The sequence below is a fragment of the Lepisma saccharinum genome, chromosome 12 (assembly GCF_977018435.1).
Source record: "Lepisma saccharinum chromosome 12, izLepSacc3.1, whole genome shotgun sequence".
In the NCBI taxonomy this organism is placed as follows: Eukaryota; Metazoa; Arthropoda; class Insecta; order Zygentoma; family Lepismatidae; genus Lepisma; species Lepisma saccharinum.
Window position 1 is genome coordinate 21,063,890 of NC_139240.1, and position 19,861 is coordinate 21,083,750.

At 36.6% G+C, this 19,861-nt stretch overlaps 1 protein-coding gene across 3 annotated transcripts in view; it reads left to right on the top strand.

Moving 5' to 3' along the window:
* The window catches only part of LOC145996598 (uncharacterized), a 60,102-nt gene extending 40,529 nt beyond the window's left edge, over nucleotides 1–19,573 (top strand). For 2 of the 3 annotated variants that reach the window (XM_083133159.1, XM_083133163.1), the window contains one exon: nucleotides 17,279–19,573. In XM_083133159.1, the coding sequence (XP_082989285.1) occupies nucleotides 17,279–17,795 (517 nt within the window). In that variant the 3' untranslated portion in view covers nucleotides 17,796–19,573. Of the gene's footprint in view, nucleotides 1–1,931; nucleotides 7,372–17,278 lie in introns of those variants that run through there. The other variant, XM_083133160.1, reaches the window with a different exon arrangement.
* The last annotated feature ends 288 nt before the right edge of the window (nucleotides 19,574–19,861 follow it).

Below are 19,861 nucleotides of genomic sequence, written 5' to 3' on the forward strand. Positions count from 1 at the left end.
TATGGCAGAGTATTGAAATTCCCCTCTTAAGAACGCATTATGTAAATCTACTTGCAAATAGTGGATTTTTGATACATCTGCTGTATATTTCTTTATTGTCTGGTTGTATGGATGCTTCAACATGTGTCATCCTTATTTCAGCTTTCCCCAGATCCCTTTAGGTGTTGTAATGTTCACTGCCTTCTAGGCTATCTGTGAAAGATTTAAATCCTTTTTTATTTTCTAAAATAGTGCACGCAGATAGCCTTTATATTTACTATAAAAATCTGTTGGAAACCCAGAAATTTTGGTAAATAGATAATAATGAAAAGAGAACTAAAATATGCTTGCAAATATGAACATTTACAATGGCTGCATTGCATAATCAGTTTTTGAATTGAAGATAATGTGATAAGAAAGATACAAATTACTACTAATTTTTTGGATATTCTAGTCATTGTGATGTGTAAACTATACTTGTAGAATGTAAAAAGAGTACGAATTATAATCATGAAGTATGAGAAGGGGGGATAGGATTTGTAATTGAAACAGAAGGATGTGGGTGATCAGTTAGGTTAGATCAAAGTTTGTGTTCAGTGTTTGAAGAACAAAAATAGCTCTAATTTTTCTTATACAAGGTGAACAGAAACTAATAAACTTTAGGAGGTGATTTCTGGCAGGTAAAGGAACAAAAAAGTTCATATCAACATATGTCCGGAGGGCAGCCGTGGCATGTGCGTACCCCAGATCTGGGGGAACATGTGTTACACGATATTGAGAACAACCCCAGTACAAGCTCCAGACAAGTGGCCCGCCAGCATGGTGTAAGCCAAGCAATGGTGTTGTTTATCCTGCATGAAAACTGCTACTATCCCTATCGCCTGCAACGTGTGCAGGGAGTATCACCAGCGGATTGTCTTCAAAGGGAACGGTTTTGTCGCTGGTTTTTGCAACAGGCCACCACCATATTGGGATTTCTGTCGTCAGTCAGTGACCTTTGGTAGAGATGGCATCGTCAACCTACACAACCGTCATCTGTGGGCTACAGCCAATCCTCGGGAATGGTTGAATCGTCTCATCAGCATTGATGTTTGGCCAGGTATTATTGGCGACCACCTACTTGGACCATTTGTTCTTCCACAACGCCATAACAGACAGACGTATCTGGAATTCCTGCAAAACACTCTTGCCTCTTTTGCTTCAGAATGTGCCTTTGGCATTACGACAAGGTAATGTGGCTGATGCATGATGGAGCACCAGCCCACTTTCGCAATTTTGTTTGTCAACACCTCAACACCACCTTCCCCAGGAGATTGATCAGACAAGGAGGCCCTGTGGCATGGCCCGCTCGATCACCGGACTTAAACCCCCTTGAATTTTACTTGTGGGGCATCTGAAAAGTGTTGTGTATGCTGAGACAGTTCCTGATGTGCAAACCCTTGAACAGCGTGTCCGTGTAGCCTGTGATGCTATTCGGGTACAGGCAGGAACATTCGAACGAGTGAGGCAATCCATGATGCGACGTGTGGATGCTTGCATTGCATCCCATGGAGGCCACTTTGAACACCTGTTGTAACATGGATGAAAGTCATTCCATGTAATGTGTACCGGTACTAATTACTTTATTGCAGACTCACCGTCCATTTCCAGACATATGTTGATATGAACTTTTTTGTTCCTTTACCTGTCAGGAATCACCTCGTGAATTTGTCCCTATAGTTTCTGTTCACCCTGTATGTCCCCCTGAAGATGAGAGGCATATCATTTCTCAAAATGTCAGTGCAGCCATCAAAATATTTTTCATAGTTCTTGAATGTTTCCTGTTCATCTTTCTTTTATTGTCTATTTACATATTTGTAAGTAATGTGCTGTGATAATTTCGTTCTAAAAGAAGAACAAGTGACCCAGAGACCATGCAGCAAAGTTAAAAACCTAACTTCTGTCATTTTCAGGTCACATGCCATTGATGGAATGACCAACCACTGCAGCCAAGACTTCGGCAATGCAGAAGATTGGCAGCTTCATTGCGAAGTATGTGGCACTGTGTTTCAAAACAGCATAGAGTTCATCCTCCACACGGCAGACCATTACGGCGAAGCCGAACTGTTCACTTGTGGCGTGTGCCAGAAGCAGTTCCAGGGTAAAGACCTCCTGGATCGACACATGGTGATGCATCTGTCCAACAGACAGTTCGGGTGTAATTTCTGCGGGAAGTTTTTCGCCAAGAAATACTGCTTAAAGCAACATTATCTTATCCATAATTTTGAGAAACCTCATGCGTGCAATGTGTGCGGGAAAGGGTTCAAGCGGAAAGATCACCTGGCGAAACACAAAGAGATACACAATACTGTTAAATGTTACACGTGTGGCTTTTGCGGAAAACCGTTCAGTGTGAAGTACTATTTACTCCGCCACCAGAAACTGCACACTAAAATATAGGTGTTGAAAAATTGCAAAACATTTTGCCTAGTAAACTAGACGCAGAATACATTTATACAAACTGGAGGAAGATCGGGAATCTTTTAGTGTGTGCTCTTGTCTTTCAAACACACATAAGGTCAATTGTTGTTATTGGAGACTGAATATGTATTTGTCTGTTGTTGTACCTTTTTATTGAACCATATTTGTGCCATATGACTATGTATTTTTAGTTACTATATACCCATTTTATGCCTGTATTTAGTTCAATTAGGAGTTGATGAAAGACTGTTGGAATTTGCATACTTTGTCTGAGATTTGAAACCTCGATTCTTGACATGGCAGTATGTTCCCTACATCACAGACACCAGGACAGAAGTATAGTATTACTAGACTATATTTCTGTATTGGTTATGCTTATATATGTTCACTTTGAGACATATACAAACCAACTTCACTTTGTAGCATACACAAAGAGCCGTTAGGAGACACTGTCTTTTGCAGACCCCTGTCCTGTTGCAATGCCATCTTTTGCGGATCCTGTCTCTTAGTAACACAATCTTTCTGAGACTCTGTCTTTTGGAGACCTTGTCCTTTGGCGGCAAGACTGATTTTTAGGCACATGCAATGGAGATTCACTTTGTGGCATTTGGAGTCTAGCATCATGTAGAAATGTTTCGGTTCTAGTGTAATTCAGAAGTGTTTCCAATGTAGGATCACCTGAGGCATCTACAACTTTGCTCAATCTCTGATGTTTGCAGCTTAGGGTCACCTTGATGCAGTTTCAAATTAAGGTCACTGAGGGATTTGCAAGTTTGGAGCCTTCTGGGGCACTTGCATGAATTGTGTTCAGGTGAATCTTCACACTGTGTGAAGGTTCATATTCACTAATAGACACGTGTGAATCTGGTGGAGTTTGTACTGAAACTTTGAACATCTCAAATTTAGAAACTGTTTCTGAAAAGCTACTGCATCGTCATTATCTTCATGATGACTAATCTTCTTTTCTCGGGTTACTTTGTGTGGTGTGACTTTAGTTTCAACAGGATTTGAACACCTCTTTGAAGATTGATCCCAATTAGCATCATTTACAGGTGTTTGCAGTAATGCCGGCCTCCATGGCAGAGTGGTTACCAAATCACGTTACAACACCAGGGTTCCCAGGTTCAAATCATGGCCTGGTCATTTATGAGTGTCCATTCATCAGTATCATCATATCATTACTCATCCCCATCTTTGCAATTAGCCAAAAGTGGCAGAAACATAAAGTAAAACAAATCAATCATTTGTTTGCAGTACAGCGCCTTGAATATGTAGTGTGGAAAACTCTCTTGACGGGTTCCACTCGAATATGATACCACTAGAGGTGCTGGTGTCGGTCCCACTTCGTGGTATTCATATGCTTATAATAGAAGTAAATTGACTTTACGCTGCAACGTGTGATTCTTTTACATGAAGCATTTCTATGAATGTGATAATTGCTATATTTGGTACAGTGGTCATGAAGATATTAACGGACATTCTAGACAGTCTACCACATCTGTTATCATGACTTTCATTAATAATACAGGAGAAAATATACGCGTAGAATGCTCTTGGTAACTCTAAATTTTTGTATATGAATTAAGTTCATTATTATTATCATCATCATCATTTCTTTAAAATAAATACACACTGAAGCATTTATATTTTTTATATTTACTGTCGCTTTTCTTCCGCTTGAAACTAATCGCGGCGATGATGATAGCTAATGATTGCATGAAACTACAAAGGAAAACCTTAGTGCCATCGACATGAGTGTAAGGAATCTTTCAGACCAATGCGACACAGGATATTCACACTGATGTGACTAGTGACACAGACACTTCCAGACTGTAAAATAGCTTAAATTGCGCATGAGGGTCCAGCAAACCGTTCAGCATACGTTCATATTTGCATGCTGCTTGTTACTTTGGTCAGAAAGCTCCTTAAAGGAAGGATACTCAGAACAAAGTGACTCGCCACCGGGGGAAGTCCCAACGAAGTGACAAGCAACATGGTGCATTCAGTATATTAGCAAGCGTTTGCTGCTAATTGTGAGAACAACAGATCTGGGCTACACGATAAGCCTCAAATTACACCAACAGATCTAGGTGACATGATAAGCTGCACGTGTCGCTCAAACTGGGCCATTTCCTCAATAGTTTGCAACGTGTTCCCGTGCTTTGTTGTTCGCGCATGCGTGATACGATACGATGATATGTTGCTTTAGGGAGATTGCACACTGAAGCGACACGCGATAGTTGTCACTTGAGGATTTCACCAACAGAATCCTGGCCTGTGCTGCCCATCATGCCGCTAAGGTACAAAATATTGCTCTTGATTGGCTCATTTCCTAGGGACATGTGTTGTGTGTCACTTCAGTCTGAAAGCTGCCTTGGACCGAAGGACCCGTGTCACTTTGGTGTGATATCCCCATATTGTTTGTTGCGTGCCGCTTTGGTCTAAAATCTCCTTGAGGAAACAGTGCAGTCAGATCTTGTATCCCTACGGTTTGAAAGGCTGCATTGGTTACCGACTGCTCGCTTCCAAGCAACATGTGGTTTATATGTCACAGGATACTATTTATATTCTAATAACATAGAAAAATATACTCTAGTACAGAATCCAACACCTGACGCCTGGAATCTCATTGCAATGTTTCTTCTTGTGTTACACATGCTATTTATTTATTTATTTTATTTTACTTTTCTTTCCAAATGAATGCCATTTTCGTGACTACAAATCACTCCACAAATATAACTGTTTCCATCAATTCACTTACCATCTTTCAAGACAAACAAATCTACACAATATATTCCAAAAACTAACTAAGCCGCATTACTTTCCTAAGAAAATTATTTGGGATACTGATCGCATTGTCATGTATGTTGTCATCCATCTCAGGATCCAGTTTCTTGAGTCGTTTTCCACACTATGTATTGAAGGCGCTGTAGTTTGCAGTAAGGAACATTGAAATTTGAATCATGGGAATATTTTTAGTTACTGTATATCTATTTTTTTATACCTGTCTAGTTCAATGAGGAGTTGATGAAAAGCCTGTAAAAGTGCTGTTGGAACTTGCATGAGAATAGTATTTTATTTATAATATTTTTATTGTTGACGCAGTTGAAATATTTTGAATAAAATAATAAAATGTGTTAAATAATGCATTGTAAGTGTTAAGTGGACATTGTTCATTATCTTTACCCATTGACAAATCATGTGCACTAGTTTCTGGATCCATGTCTCCATCAATGAAACAGGAAAGTCCAAATTGCTTTTGGAGAAGTGAAGGACAATAGATTATGTACATACCATGGCGTGGAATATTTGATAGTAACAGCTTATAGGAGGAGGTTTTTTTTTCTTAATGGATAGCATAATTATTGATTTCCATTCTGTTGTAGGTCTATTTGTGTAGTTCCTTTGAACAAACTCCATGTACCACTTGCCCAAACACAATCATAATGAAGGGACCTTCCTGATGATGTCACCTGGTAATCAAGGGGTCCCAGGTTCGATACCTGGTGGAGGCACATGGCACAGTGGTTGGGATCCCACTTTAAACTGTAGGTCCTGTCCTGATTAGCCTTTCTGTGCATAAAGTGAACTTAAAACAACAATTCAACAATTATAATGGACATGCATGTTAGAATGACAGTGTCATCTATAATAATGAACTCAAGTGAGAAATTATTGACTTGTATGTGTTGAAACTGATACTTTGTCCACATCATTTCTTCCTTTTTCTTTATTTTATATTGAAGTATATGAATATTCATGATCTAGTCACTACAAGGACAATGAAGCTGCAATAGGTATAATTCACATACACTTGCTCCCAGTGCTGGTCCTAATAATTTTATTGTTGTAATAGCCTGTGACTTATACCCATAGTACTGTCAATTTAGTTGGTCCTTAAGAATATTCATAAAAAAAACGTACACCGTACACTATTTTTTAATGAGTTCCTAATTATGTAATTTATTTTTTTATTACATCACTTATGAGAATAAACTTTTAGGTGGTGGTGAAATATTTGTCAATTATACAGGGTTACTATAAAATAGGCATTTTCATTACTTCATAGAACCAAAACCGTTACACAGATAAGATGCACAATATGTGTAGTGGTATAGAGGTGGGATGAAAGTTTTTTTTACGACTACCATTCTTTGCTCCATGCAGCAAAATGGCTGCTAGTAGAGAAAGTTTTTTGAATGCTAGAATTAAGGACAACAAACTCTTGTTACTGTTATATGGTGGCATTTTAAAACACTGTATGGTATACCTTCGTTGTTAGGGCAGCCCATCTATGATTGGAGCTAGAAATTTAAGAACACTGGTTATTCTGGGAGACCATACATATTAGAGGAACAAGTGTACAACAAATGGCTCACACATAGAACATCTGTAAGTCATACAAACTTAGACATACTAAAAAACCAATAATACTTCAGTTTCTCTAAAATGTTGAAAGTGTCTTATTTATTTTACACTAACCCTGTATAATGGATCTTTGCATGATAAATTAGAGATAAAGGGTCGCTGTTGTTCATGTCTCTACATCTCCCACTTTTCTATCCAGGAATTAGGCCATGCTAAAAAGGAGCAAAATTAATTTGTTTACTTTTTATATTATTAAATTACAATTATAACATTTTTTGCAACTCTCAGAAAAAAATGTAGCACTAACAACCATGACATGTGCTTGTTATAATGTACCTTATATAAATACCATACTGATCTCACTATGGTTAAAATAATTTTATGGAGTCTGGTATTAAATGAGTGACGAATTCCTCCAGTTTGAGTAAGGTATCTGTGTATGTTGTGCTGTGATGTATTGCCAGTATTTTGGTTTAGACAAATGTTAATATGACTGTCCATTTATTTTTTTATTTTCTTTTTCGTATGACATTCCTGTTTTGATAGAAACGTTTTTTTGTTAATAATGTACACTTTGTAAAATAAAACTTTTGTAAACTTTTGATTCTGTTAATACAGTGATTTTTTTTTTTTATTCCATCACAAGCAATCTATTTGCTCTGTAAATGCTTTATAAATACACTAGACTCTCGCTAATCCGGCCCTCAATAGTCCGGCCCACATCCGGCCTGTAGTCACTCAAGCAGAAATGACGCGCACAACAATGAATTATCGTGTTCAACAATGTTGTTAATTAAAAATGTTAAACAATGCTATACATACGTACAGTATTTGAAATTGTGACTTTCTTACAGTAAAGTTCAGTACATACTATGGCTTCTAAAAGGAAACACGTAAAGTACAGCATGTATAGTCCCTATGTGTTTAAACTACATATTAATACGTAATTTCCGACCCTCTCAATAATCCGGCACTTCCACGAATCTGGCACCCATATGTGCAAGGAATGGCTGGATTAGCGAGAGTCTAGTGTATGTGCTGGGAAGTTCTTTGTTGCCTGGCTAATATCGTGGAGAAAGTTGAGCATAAAGGGTGTGCGCACACCAATGCATTTGAGGGTGCCTTAACACTAGGAAGATGGTGATTTCCTTGTTACCTATTAGTCCAATGTAGTAGGTCCCGGGTTCGAATCCTGCTCGGGATTGGTTGTTTCTGAATGTCCATTCATCAATTTCATCACTCATCCCCATCTTCACAAATTAGCCAAGAGGCACAAAACTCTAAGTAAAATAAACTAAATCAATCAATCCAATATACCTAGGTAGTAACCTTCACATGTGAGATAAAATTTTAACTTTTTACACAAGTGTAATGTTTTAGTATTTGTTAAAAGTCGCAGAACGTGGAAGCTGTGGAGTAAAATTAATATTGTAAAAATTACAACAAAAATTGTGTCACGCGTCAAAATGACGGGTCCCATCCTTCTGTAGGGTGTAAACATGTAAAGTGTATAAACGAGAGATTTAAGAGTTGATATACTACATGGGGTGTAGTCTGTGCAAAGCTGCACTATCGATGTTCAACTGTTTTGGTTCTTGAATATTTTTTTTTGTATCACTTGTGTTCGTCCGAGGGAGAAGCTCAATAAACTTCTCGGAATAAACTGTAGATCTTATTTTATTAACCCAACATAGGTTATGGGCCCAGAACACTGAGAACACGTCTAATGCAGTTGTAATAAGGAAAACGAGGTAGTGCTGCTGTTCATGTTTGAATACGGACTGTGAAAATGGAGTCTGTGAAATCGACTATACAGAAGTTAACAGGAACTATCAAACGTGGAAGTACAAATTGGAGTTACTACTTCTAAGGGAAGAATTGTTGGATGTAGTGACGGGTGTGTGGCCGAAAGAACCGGACGAGGAATGGAAGAAAAAAGACGGAAAAGCTAGGGCCACCATTGGACTTTTGCTGGAAGACGATCAACTTGTTCATGTAAGAAAGCAGGAAACAGCGAAAGGATATTGGGATTGTTTGAAACGGTATCATGAAAAATCAAGTCTCACAACTAAAGTGTATTTATTGAAGAAATTGTGCTGCTTAGAGCTTAGTGAAAATGGCGACATGGAGCAGCACATTAATGCAATGTTGGATATTGTGGATCAAGTTGCAGCTTTTGGTGAAAATTTAGTGGAACATTTGCAAGTAGCAATGTTGTTGTGTAGCCTGCCGGACAGTTATGATACGCTAATTACTGCACTGGAGACGAGATCGGAAGAAGACCTAACTTTAGAAATGGTGAAAGGAAAGCTCATACATGAATATAAGAGAAGAAAGGAAGCCAAAACTGACAGTGGTGTTTATTCAGAAAGTGCTCTTAAAGTGAAATCCGATAATGTGAAAAGTGTCTGTTATTTTTGTAAAAAGCTAGTTCACTGTAAACGTGCATATTTTAAGTACAAGGCACATAAAAGGAAAATTGTGTATATAGCAAACCAGGTGAGTAACGTTGAAGAAAGTGAAAAAAGAGATAATGAAAGTGGTTCTGATTGTGATAATGTTTATTTTCTGTGTTTTGAAGCAAGTGAAAAAGGTACAGGTAAAGACAAATGGTACATTGATTCAGCAGCCACATGTCATATGACCAGTGACAAGTAATTTTTTGCCACATTTAATTCAAGTATAACAAATGAAATATATCTTGCAGATGGAAGTAGTTTGAAATCACAAGGAATGGGTGAAGGTGTAGTATAATGTTTACATGATAAAGGTATACAGGATGTATTAGTAAAATCTATGTTGTATGTACCTGAATTGCATGGTAATTTACTATCGGTGAAATGTCTTACTGAAAAAAGTTTAAATGTTGAATTTCACAATAACACATGTATCATTAGTAAAGATGGAAAAGCTGTTGCATCAGCAGATCTGAAAAATAATTTATATAAGTTTAATAGTATTTCAAATGTAGAATCTGTAAATCAATTGCACAAGTAAGTCATGAAAATGACAGGAAATGTATTCACCTTTGGCATCGTAGGTTAGGACACAGAGATGCAACAATTGTTAAAAATCTTGGTAAAGGAAATTTAGTCCAAGGTGTTGATATTGATGCATGTAATGTAATTAAAATTTGTGAGGAATGTATTCAAGGTAAAATTTCTCGTAAATCATTTCCAAAATTGAAAACTGAAAAATCAAAGGAATTAGTAAATATAGTGCATTCAGACGTATGTGGTCCGATGGACATTGAAACTCCTAGTGGGAACAAATATATACTTACATTTATAGATGATTTTAGTAGGTTTACTATGATATATCTAATGAAGAAAAAGAGTGAAGTTGAAGATAAGTTACAGGAATTTGTACAGTATGTGAAAAACAAATTTAAAAGCAAACCTAAAGTAATCAGGACTGATAATGGGGGAGAGTAAAGAAAAATTGAAAGATTTCTTCAAAAGGGAAGGAATAGAACATCAAACTACAGTACCATATACCCCACAACAGAACGGCGTTGCGGAAAGGGAAAACAAGTTTAGTTGAAATGGCTTGGTGCATGATAATTGATGCTGGCATGCACAAGAAGTAATGAGGTGAACCTATAAATACAGCAAATTACTTACAGAACAAGTTACCCACAAAGCTATTGGAAACTACTCATATGAAAAATGGTATGGAAAGCAACCATACAAGGGTCATGTGAAAGTGTTTGGCAGTGTTGGATATGCTATGATTCTAAGTCATCAACACAAGATGGACATTAAAGGAAAGAAACTTGTCTTAGTTGGATATAAAGGATATAGGTTACTAGATATGACATCAGATAAGATTTACATAGGCAGAGACTGTAAATTTATTAAAAACTCAAGTCATGTAATTTTAACTTTGAAACCTATCCAAAATTCTGATGGCTGGGGGAATTCTAATCAAAATACTGATTGTGAATTATCCGTGGACATTCTTGAAGAGGAACCAGAAGTGCATTCACATTTTGGTAATAAGGAAGTGAAGAGTGATTCAGAACTAATTTGTGATTCAAAAACTGATGAACATACAGATATCAAAGTAAATAAAAGGACACCAGATGTTATCAGGAAATCTGCTCGTACAACAAAAGGACAATTACCTACTAGATATCTACAAAAGGTCACTGTGGAAAGAAAGTTACCAACATCTTTTGAAGAGGACCTGATAATGATAAATGGGAGACAGGAATGAATGAAGAAATGAACTCATTAAAAGAAAATAAAACTTGGGAACTAGTTCAACCAGTAAATGGAAGAAATGTAATTGGTAGTAAATGGGTGTATACAGTGGCGTGGTGTGGGATTTTTAAAAGTGTTACCGGTTATCAGTAGGACATTTAAGGGAGGAGCAGTAAGACTTGGGCGCCTCCCCACCTCATGCCCCCCCCCCCCCCATGTTTTCCAAGTAGTTTGTATTATTCTGGTACGACTGCAATTCGATACTACATTTTGGTAAAGTTATTAATCAGGAAAAGAAATGTTGGCTTAAGCACTGAAGTGAAATCGCAAACATTGGTTGTAGACACAATAAACATTAGCCTAATAAAGAAATGCATAATTTGATACTACAGAAATATCTTCTATCGCACAATTACTACACACACTGTTCAGATAGGATGAACCCGCCACCTCGGAACTCGGAGCAAGCTCCATTCCACTTGTTAATTAATTGACAATGCCCGAAAACAACACAAAGATAAAAGACACCACTCACAAATCTCGCACTGCACAGTCCCTCCCGCCAACAGTTGTTTACTTTTGTAATACGTGAAGCACCCCCCCCTTTCCTTGCCCCCTCCCCTCTCAGCATCGGCGCTTCCCCAATAGCCAATATTTCCTTCGGAACCATACACTGCAAGAAGTCCAGTTCTACTACTGTTGCCGTCTTAGTTCTTTTGAAACCAGATTTGCCCAAATCGCGAAACTTTTCGTTTCAAATAAGACGTATGTAGAGTAGATGTAGTCTTCATCTGTTTCCTAACTACTCCCACTCCCATGTTTCGCTAAATCCACTGAAATCTCATTTCTGACACCACTACTATTTCGTATATTTTACGTCCCTTGCTACCTTTAAGGCTTTCGCTTTATAGGATAATCGTGACGATGAGGATGCATGGTGAATTATTGAAATAAAATTATTATTTCTTTGTGTATGTAATTATTAATTTTTATAATTCTGTAAGTAAAATAATAACAAACATTGAAATAACCATTTCTTGCTGAGGATTCGAACCTGCGACACCTGACACTTCAGAGAGTGCTAAGATAAGAATCGGGAAATTATGCTTGTAAGTAATGTTTTCACCCAAAAACAGTTCTACCACCTCAAAAACATTGCTTCAATCCGAATTTATCGCAACGTATGTCAATCTCAATCGGCCCTTTCAAAAATTATCACAAATTCCTGTAACGGAAATAATATATGTGTGAAATATTGAATTTTAGGTTGACATTTTTAGAAGGACAGCGGACCCCTTGACCATCCCCATCCCTCTCCTCTCCTCTCCTTCTCGCCCATGATGTCAAAGAAGGACAAAGAGGACTTTCGTAATCGCTAATATTTAGTGTAAATACAAAATATCACTTGGTAGTTTGCTTTTTCCCAGTGTGATTTCGTTATTTTAAATTTTGATTTGGCATTTTATGTCAACTTTATGCACAGTAAGGCTAATCGGGACTGGATCTACTGTTTAAAGTGGGATCCGAACCACTTGTGCCTCCACCGGGTATCGAACCCGGGACCCCTTGATTACAAGGCAGCGACGCAACCACTGCGCCATGGTTCCCCAGTGTGAGTGGACACCTTCAAAGGTAGACCAGATTAGGCGACTTAGCTCTTTTCTGTCAATTGAATATGGCAACACTGATCTGTATCCGGTTAGGATCACCGGCAACTGTGGCGGCTAAACAGGCATAAAAATAACCCGCCTCCTCCTCCCACGGTCAGTCTTTGCTGCAATGCGAAGTCTTCCTTGGGTGGGCTCAGGACCCTTTCCTCATGTTGCCTGAGGAGGGTACCGGATCAGTCCTCCTCTTCGCTTTTGCTGGTGTCAGAAAAAATGTCAGTCTGCAATATTTACTTTACGAACAATATTATCAGTTTATGTATGTAATAATATTTTAAGACAGGTTCTTCAATTCTTTATATTTTGTTGTTACCTGCGGTAATGGCAGCTACATGCACGCCATGCCTCTGGGTGTATACCATTAAAGAAGATGCACAAGGAAAAGTGACTCGTTATAAAGCCAGACTAGTTGCTCAAGGATATTCACAAATCTATGGTGATGATTATGATCAAGTGTTTGCACCAGTTGGAAAACAAGCAACATTCAGGGTTCTTTTAACAGTTGCAGGACAAATGAATATGTCAGTCAAGCATTTTGATGTAAAGACAGCATTTTTGTATGGTGATTTAGATAAAGAAATATACATAAAACAACCTGGGAAAGAAGAATATGTATGCAGAATGAAGAAAAGCATATATGGGTTAAACAAGCCACAAGATCATTGGTATAATAAAATGGAGGAATTTTTGGTTAAGAATGATTTCAAAAGAGGTGAGGCAGATCCATGTCTTTATACAAAATCAGTTGATGGGAATATGATCTATATTCTAATGTATGTAGATGATCTTGTGATTGCATGTACAAATGTTGATTTGATTAATGATGTAGCAATGTTAATGTCAAAGAAATTTCAGATTAATTGTCTTGGTGATATTAGTTGTTATCTGGGAATTCAAGTTGAGAGAAGTAAGGATGGAATTTTTGCTCTTCATCAAAGTAATTACATAGTATAAAAAGACGTTAAAAACTGTACTTACGTATGCGAGTATGTTGTTCCTATTTTCCTTTCTTTAGAACTACGTTTCGGGGACTAACTATCCCCTTCTTCAGGTTCGTATAAAAAACTAGGCACTTGACATGGTACCATGTCGAAATGTAATAAAAGGATTGTGGACAAGGGTTGGTGTGGATACATTTAAGATATTATAACCTCCCTCTATACGTATTTAAAAACTCGTCGTTCTCTAAAAACTTGCACAATTTAGAGAACGACGAGTTTTTAAATATGTCTAGAGGGAGGTTATAATATCTTAAATGTATCCACACCAACCCTTGTCCACAATCCTTTTATTACATTTCGACGTGGTACCATGTTAAGTGCCTAGTTTTTTATACGAACCTGAAGAAGGGGATAGTTAGTCCCCGAAACGTAGTTCTAAAGAAAGGAAAATAGGAACAACATACTCGCATACGTAAGTACAGTTTTTAACGTCTTTTTTATATTCTGGAATTATGAGTAATACACACCAAACCTACAAAATGCTAGTAGTTACATAGGGAAGTTAATGAAACAATTTGGATTGGAAGATGCGAAATCATCAAAAATTCCACTGGATCCTGGATACATTAAATATACAGAAACTTGTGAACCATTACCAAGTAATGAGCAATACAGACAAGCTATTGGAACATTATTGTACATAAGTATAAATACTAGACCAGACGTATCCGCAAGTGTGTCAATTTTGAGTCTAAAGGTCAGTTATCCTACTAAAGCTGATTGGATTGAAGTAAGAAGAATTTTTCGTTATATAAAGGGGACTTATTCATATAAGTTAAAATTAGGAAACAAATTTGAATTTGAAAATTATTATTTGTTAGGTTACGCATATGCTGATTGGGCTGGGGATGTATCAACTAGAACAGTGATTACGTATTTATGTATAAGGGAGGTATGATAAACTGGGCTTGTAGAAAACAATTTTATGTTTCATTATCTTCCACTGAAGCTGAGTATTTGGCAATTGCAGAAGCATGTAAAGAAGCAAAATGGATAAAATATGTGTTAAATGATATGGATAATAAAATGTGATTATCCAATTATCATAAATGAAGATTATCAAAGTTGTATCAAATTAATTAAAAATGAAAGGGTTAGTTTGAGAACTAAACATATTGATGTAAAATAGCATTTTGTACATGATCTGTATTATAAAGGTGAAGTAACATTTAAGTACTGTGCTTCAGAAGACATGATTGCAGATACATTAACAAAACCTCAAACAGGTATAAAGTTGGAATTGTAACTTAATGAATATGATGGGTGAGTAATTATGATGATATACACTTTATTATTAATTGAAAAAAGGGGGGGTTTATGTAGGGTGTTTTTGTCAATAAACACGTAAAGTGTATAAACGAGAGATTCAAGAGTTGATATACTACATAGGTTGTAGTCTGTGCAAAGCTGCACTATCGATGTTCAACTGTTTTGGTTCTCGAATATTTTTTTTTTTTGTAGCACTTGTGTTCTTCCAAGTGAGAACGTTAATAAACTTCTCGGAATAAACTGTAGATGTTCTTTTATTAACCCAACACCTAGTGTAAAGGGGTGTTTCAATTGCCTATCTGGACAATGTTAGCCTAATTGTCATAACTTCATATTCCTTTTTTCACAGAAACTATTAGGTATATGAAGATGAAATTTAACATTATAGTTTCTGAGTATTCTTTATCACTGTCACACAGGTTTTCCAATCAGTGTGATGATATTTATATTATTTAAATAATGAAAGTAAGCAATTATGTAATAAAATACAAGGTTATATCTCTGCATGTGATACAACAAACATAAGAGATATAATAGACATTGTAAATATACATACAAATAAGCCTTGTGAGTAGAAGAAGAGTGCATTAGTGATTGAGGTTATGTCCAGGAGGGGATAAATGTGGGCTGATTTGTGGAGGAGCTCTGTGCGATTTATAAAGTGAACATCTTTACCATGTGATTACTGATTATTATAGTAAACAATATCATATTGTTTTGGAGAGAGAGAGAGAGAGAGAGAATGGGTCAATTCAAACCACTTTTTAAAACATGGATATTATTTTCATTATTTGAATGATAGTTTGCACTTTTTTTATTTTGGGCGGACACATTAGGAGGTTCCCATCCACTCCTGACATCCTTCATCCAGTGGCGGCGCAAAGAATAATGATATTGGTGTACTGACGGGGTGTGGAATGAAATTTGGGGGGTGCGCTATTCTAAATATAGAAAACATCAAACATGCATGCAAGGATTTTTTCCGGATTTTGGGGGGGGGGGGCAGAGTATGATTTCATATCTTTCCAGGAACTTTTATTTTATCTTTTTTATTGTTGTAGTGGTTATGCAAATCATAAAATTGAAATTTAATTTAAAATACTTTGGAGTGGATGTGCCACATTCAGGCTCGAGTCCACTATTTAAATAGAAACTAGATTAACCTTATATCCTTTCCATAAACATCTAAACTAACATTTTGTCGATAAACAGTTTGTTGTCTTTTTGTACTTTTTCACAATGCACAAATATCAGAGGTCACTGCTGAGTGTTCAATTTGTGTGCATTGGATGAAACAAAATCACTATGAAACCTGAAGTTCTACTATTTGCAAGCAAAATAACACAATGGTGATGAAAGACAACAGCCGCTGATATTTGTATAGATCATGGCCACTACAGGAACGTAAATACGATTTCTCTTTCAGGACCAATGGATTGCCTGTTGAAATACAATAAAGCTGTATCACTTCAATACCTAACATTCTACGCTCAAAGTAACAACAGCACCCCTTTGGTGCTGCCCCTGCCTTCATGTGTGTTCCTTACACAGACCAGATGAAAGGTAAAGTGTGTTTTGAGAAAAGTTGTTCTTGACCAGACTCGGGATATATATATATGCACCAATGGCCCTGAAATCAGTTGGTGTACAGAAGTGCACTTGGTACAACATATTGGATAGGCAAAGCAAGCTAAATCCAAGAATTTATGGTTTGTGCACATGATGCAGTGTTGCCTAGTTCCCTGAAAAGGAAACCATTGTCATTACTTGATCTTTCCAACCAATATTAATGTCATTTGTGTGCCATATGTATACTGCAAAATGAAAAAACTGTATCAGCTGTCTTAATTTTGTTCTTGTGTGTGGATTTGAAAGGTAGTCTTTTTTTTCTTCTTTTTTTTAATACACTTAAAAATACACTGGAACTTCGATTTTACATACCATATTTTACATTTTCCCCACATTATTAATTCAATCTTCATGGCCCATCTCAATGGCAGAGTAGTTAGCACAGCACACTGTGATGCCAAGAGTCCTGAGACCGAATCCGAAGCTAGGCATGGGTGTTTTGTGAGACTCTCTTTCAGTATAACACTCACCCTCAACTTTGCGATTAGCCAAAGTGTCATAAATGCAAAGTAAAATAAATCAAATCAATCTTCAGTGTGCCAATAGAATATAATAATGTACTATTTCCCTTTAAGCTTTTTCATCTTGGTTCCCTGAAAAACATACAATCGAAGTACCACTGTATTGTTACTCTTTCTATTAATTTTATAATGATTGATGTTCATGCTATGCAAACTAAAAATGTATTTTTTCCCTGCAGGGGGCTGCTTCCAGGCGATGGTCAAAGCTACAATGAGGGAGATGCATTAATTCTTTCTGGGTGCGGTCCAAACAACAGCGTACCTTATGGAACCGACACCATCTTACAGTGTGAAAAATGTTTTAAACTTTTTTCAAATAATACCGATTTCATATTGCATGCTCTTTACGCACAGCATGAAGAAGTCAAATGCAAAACATGCCAAGTAGTATTTCCTTCTAGGGAGCTGTTAGAGAAACATCAGCATTCGACTCATGAGAAGCGCAAGATGTACCAATGTAACAAATGTGGCAAGATGTTCAGCACGACTCACAGCTTGGAGACTCATGGTCTCTGCCACAGGAGTGACAAGCCATTCACCTGTGATGTGTGTAATAAGTCCTTTAAAAGGAAGGACCACATGCAGTTGCACAGGGAAACACATGCAACCGAGAAGGTGTTCTCCTGCACATGTGGAAAGTCGTTCACCACAAGACGTTACCTACTGAGACACGAAAAGACACACAAAGTAGCTTAAAATTTGTGGCAACTGAGATGGACAAAACAGGGTCAGGCCATGCAATCCTTATTCCACCCTCAACAAGATAGGCGTTTAATGGAAAGAATGTTTTCAACTTATTTCTGTGGCATGAAAAATGATGGTTTTTAAGGAAGCCTAAATATAACTGAACCTGAATGAACAATGTTCAAACTATGTGCACACACTTGTGTATACAGTTGAGCCTGAGTTATATATTTGTCAAGGTGAAGAGAAAAATACAATAACAGAATTACTTACTAATAGATACTGTGTTATATCATTATTAAAATACTGTAATTGTACCTAATTTGAGGAACAAGATACAGTATAATACAGATTATTTCTGTCATAAAGTGGCAAATTAACAAATTTAAAAGTTTGATGATTGATAAATACATTACATTTGCCATATTATTAGTGAACACTTTGATACTGAAATACTACAGTAGACACTATAGTTTTATGGATTTACTATCCAATTAAAAACAATCTCGTAAAATGCACTAATGCACTAATGACTGCAAAGTGTGGTGTAAGTGATGCCTAAATCTGCAGATATTTCAGTTTTAGTTTTATGTAGATTGACATATACTTCCCGTAAGTTTTACTTTCTGGTCAAGCGTGTAACTTTTCCTCTTTCTGTTCTCCATGGCCGGACAACCAGTAACAACTGAAAACTGTCACTTATTTGACATTGTTGTAGGTTGTTACGTATAAAGACATTACGTACAAACAAGGTTAAATTAACACGTTTTTAAATTATATTTTGCTGGGTCCTACAGTAACTTACATATGAAACAGAATTACGCAGAACTGAGTTACGTATAAAACAGTCTCAACTGTATCTGTAAATGATATGTGAAGTATGAAAACACAAAAGGGTGCACTGCTCAACCAAAACAATTTTTCCTACATCTACTTACGCACATTGCCACACAAATGACATTTAATTTACAAATGATGTTTTTTGTGTGCCATAAAGTTGGTTGAAAATTATATTCCCTTCGAAAGGTACTTTTATTTCCTCTTATTTCTTCAAGGTTGATACTTGGATTGTGTATCCGTTTGTTTTTGGTGAGACCTAAATATTTTGGAAGCTCTGTGGCTTTCATAGCAAACTTTGCTCATTTTAGTTTGCAAAAATAGATTACGTAGTTGTAATTTTTGTATGAATTCTTTAGGCAATATGTGATTTTATGTTTCACTAAAATGAAGTCTGACAAAGAAAAAAGATTCACTGTTCCAGAGGGTATTCTCACCAATCATTTTACACATATATATGCATTTGTTTTTCCTAATTCATTGTGTCATCACATTAGAGATAAATGGTATGATTTCCTTCACGAAATTGAAGGAACTGAATGAGGTGCCTAATGTTGGAGCCAACTTTTTTTCACAGATAGGCTAATCATGACTTACTATTTAAAATATTGAACCCTGGAGTCCATGATTAGAAGGTAATGTCATTGCCACTGTGCCATCGACAGCCTAATATTGGTTAGAAGCTAGATATTTACATGGGTTATACAAGCAAGTTATGTAATATAACTGCAGCACAAAACATACGAACAGAGTGAAGAAAGGTTAAAGAAAAGTATGTCAGTCTAAAAAAAAAGTACAAAACCAAGATAGTTAAGGAGAGGGTGTTTTTATTCTGGCCTTTATAAACAAGGCTCTTAGAATCATTTTAAACTACAAAAATATAGTAAGTCATTCATTCTAAGTCATTAATCTTATTATGTAATTCAGAATGATGTGTAACTTGGAAGAAAATGTGAGAAATGGAATTCCATGTAAGTTATTTTTGTAAGGAATAACTATTCAAAATATAGTTGCTTTTTTATACATTTTTACACATTGTTGTTTTATTTGTATACTCACGTATTGCATTTCTTAAATGCTTGTTGTATGTTGAACAAGGTTTGACATAGACATAAGGGTGCCTGCAGAAGGGCACTTGCCTCCCTGAGATATCTGTAAAAGTTCATGCAATTCGAAAAGTTAAATGGCTTAACTGTCATACCCAACAAAATAACAAGAGAACATTATTACCATTTACCAGA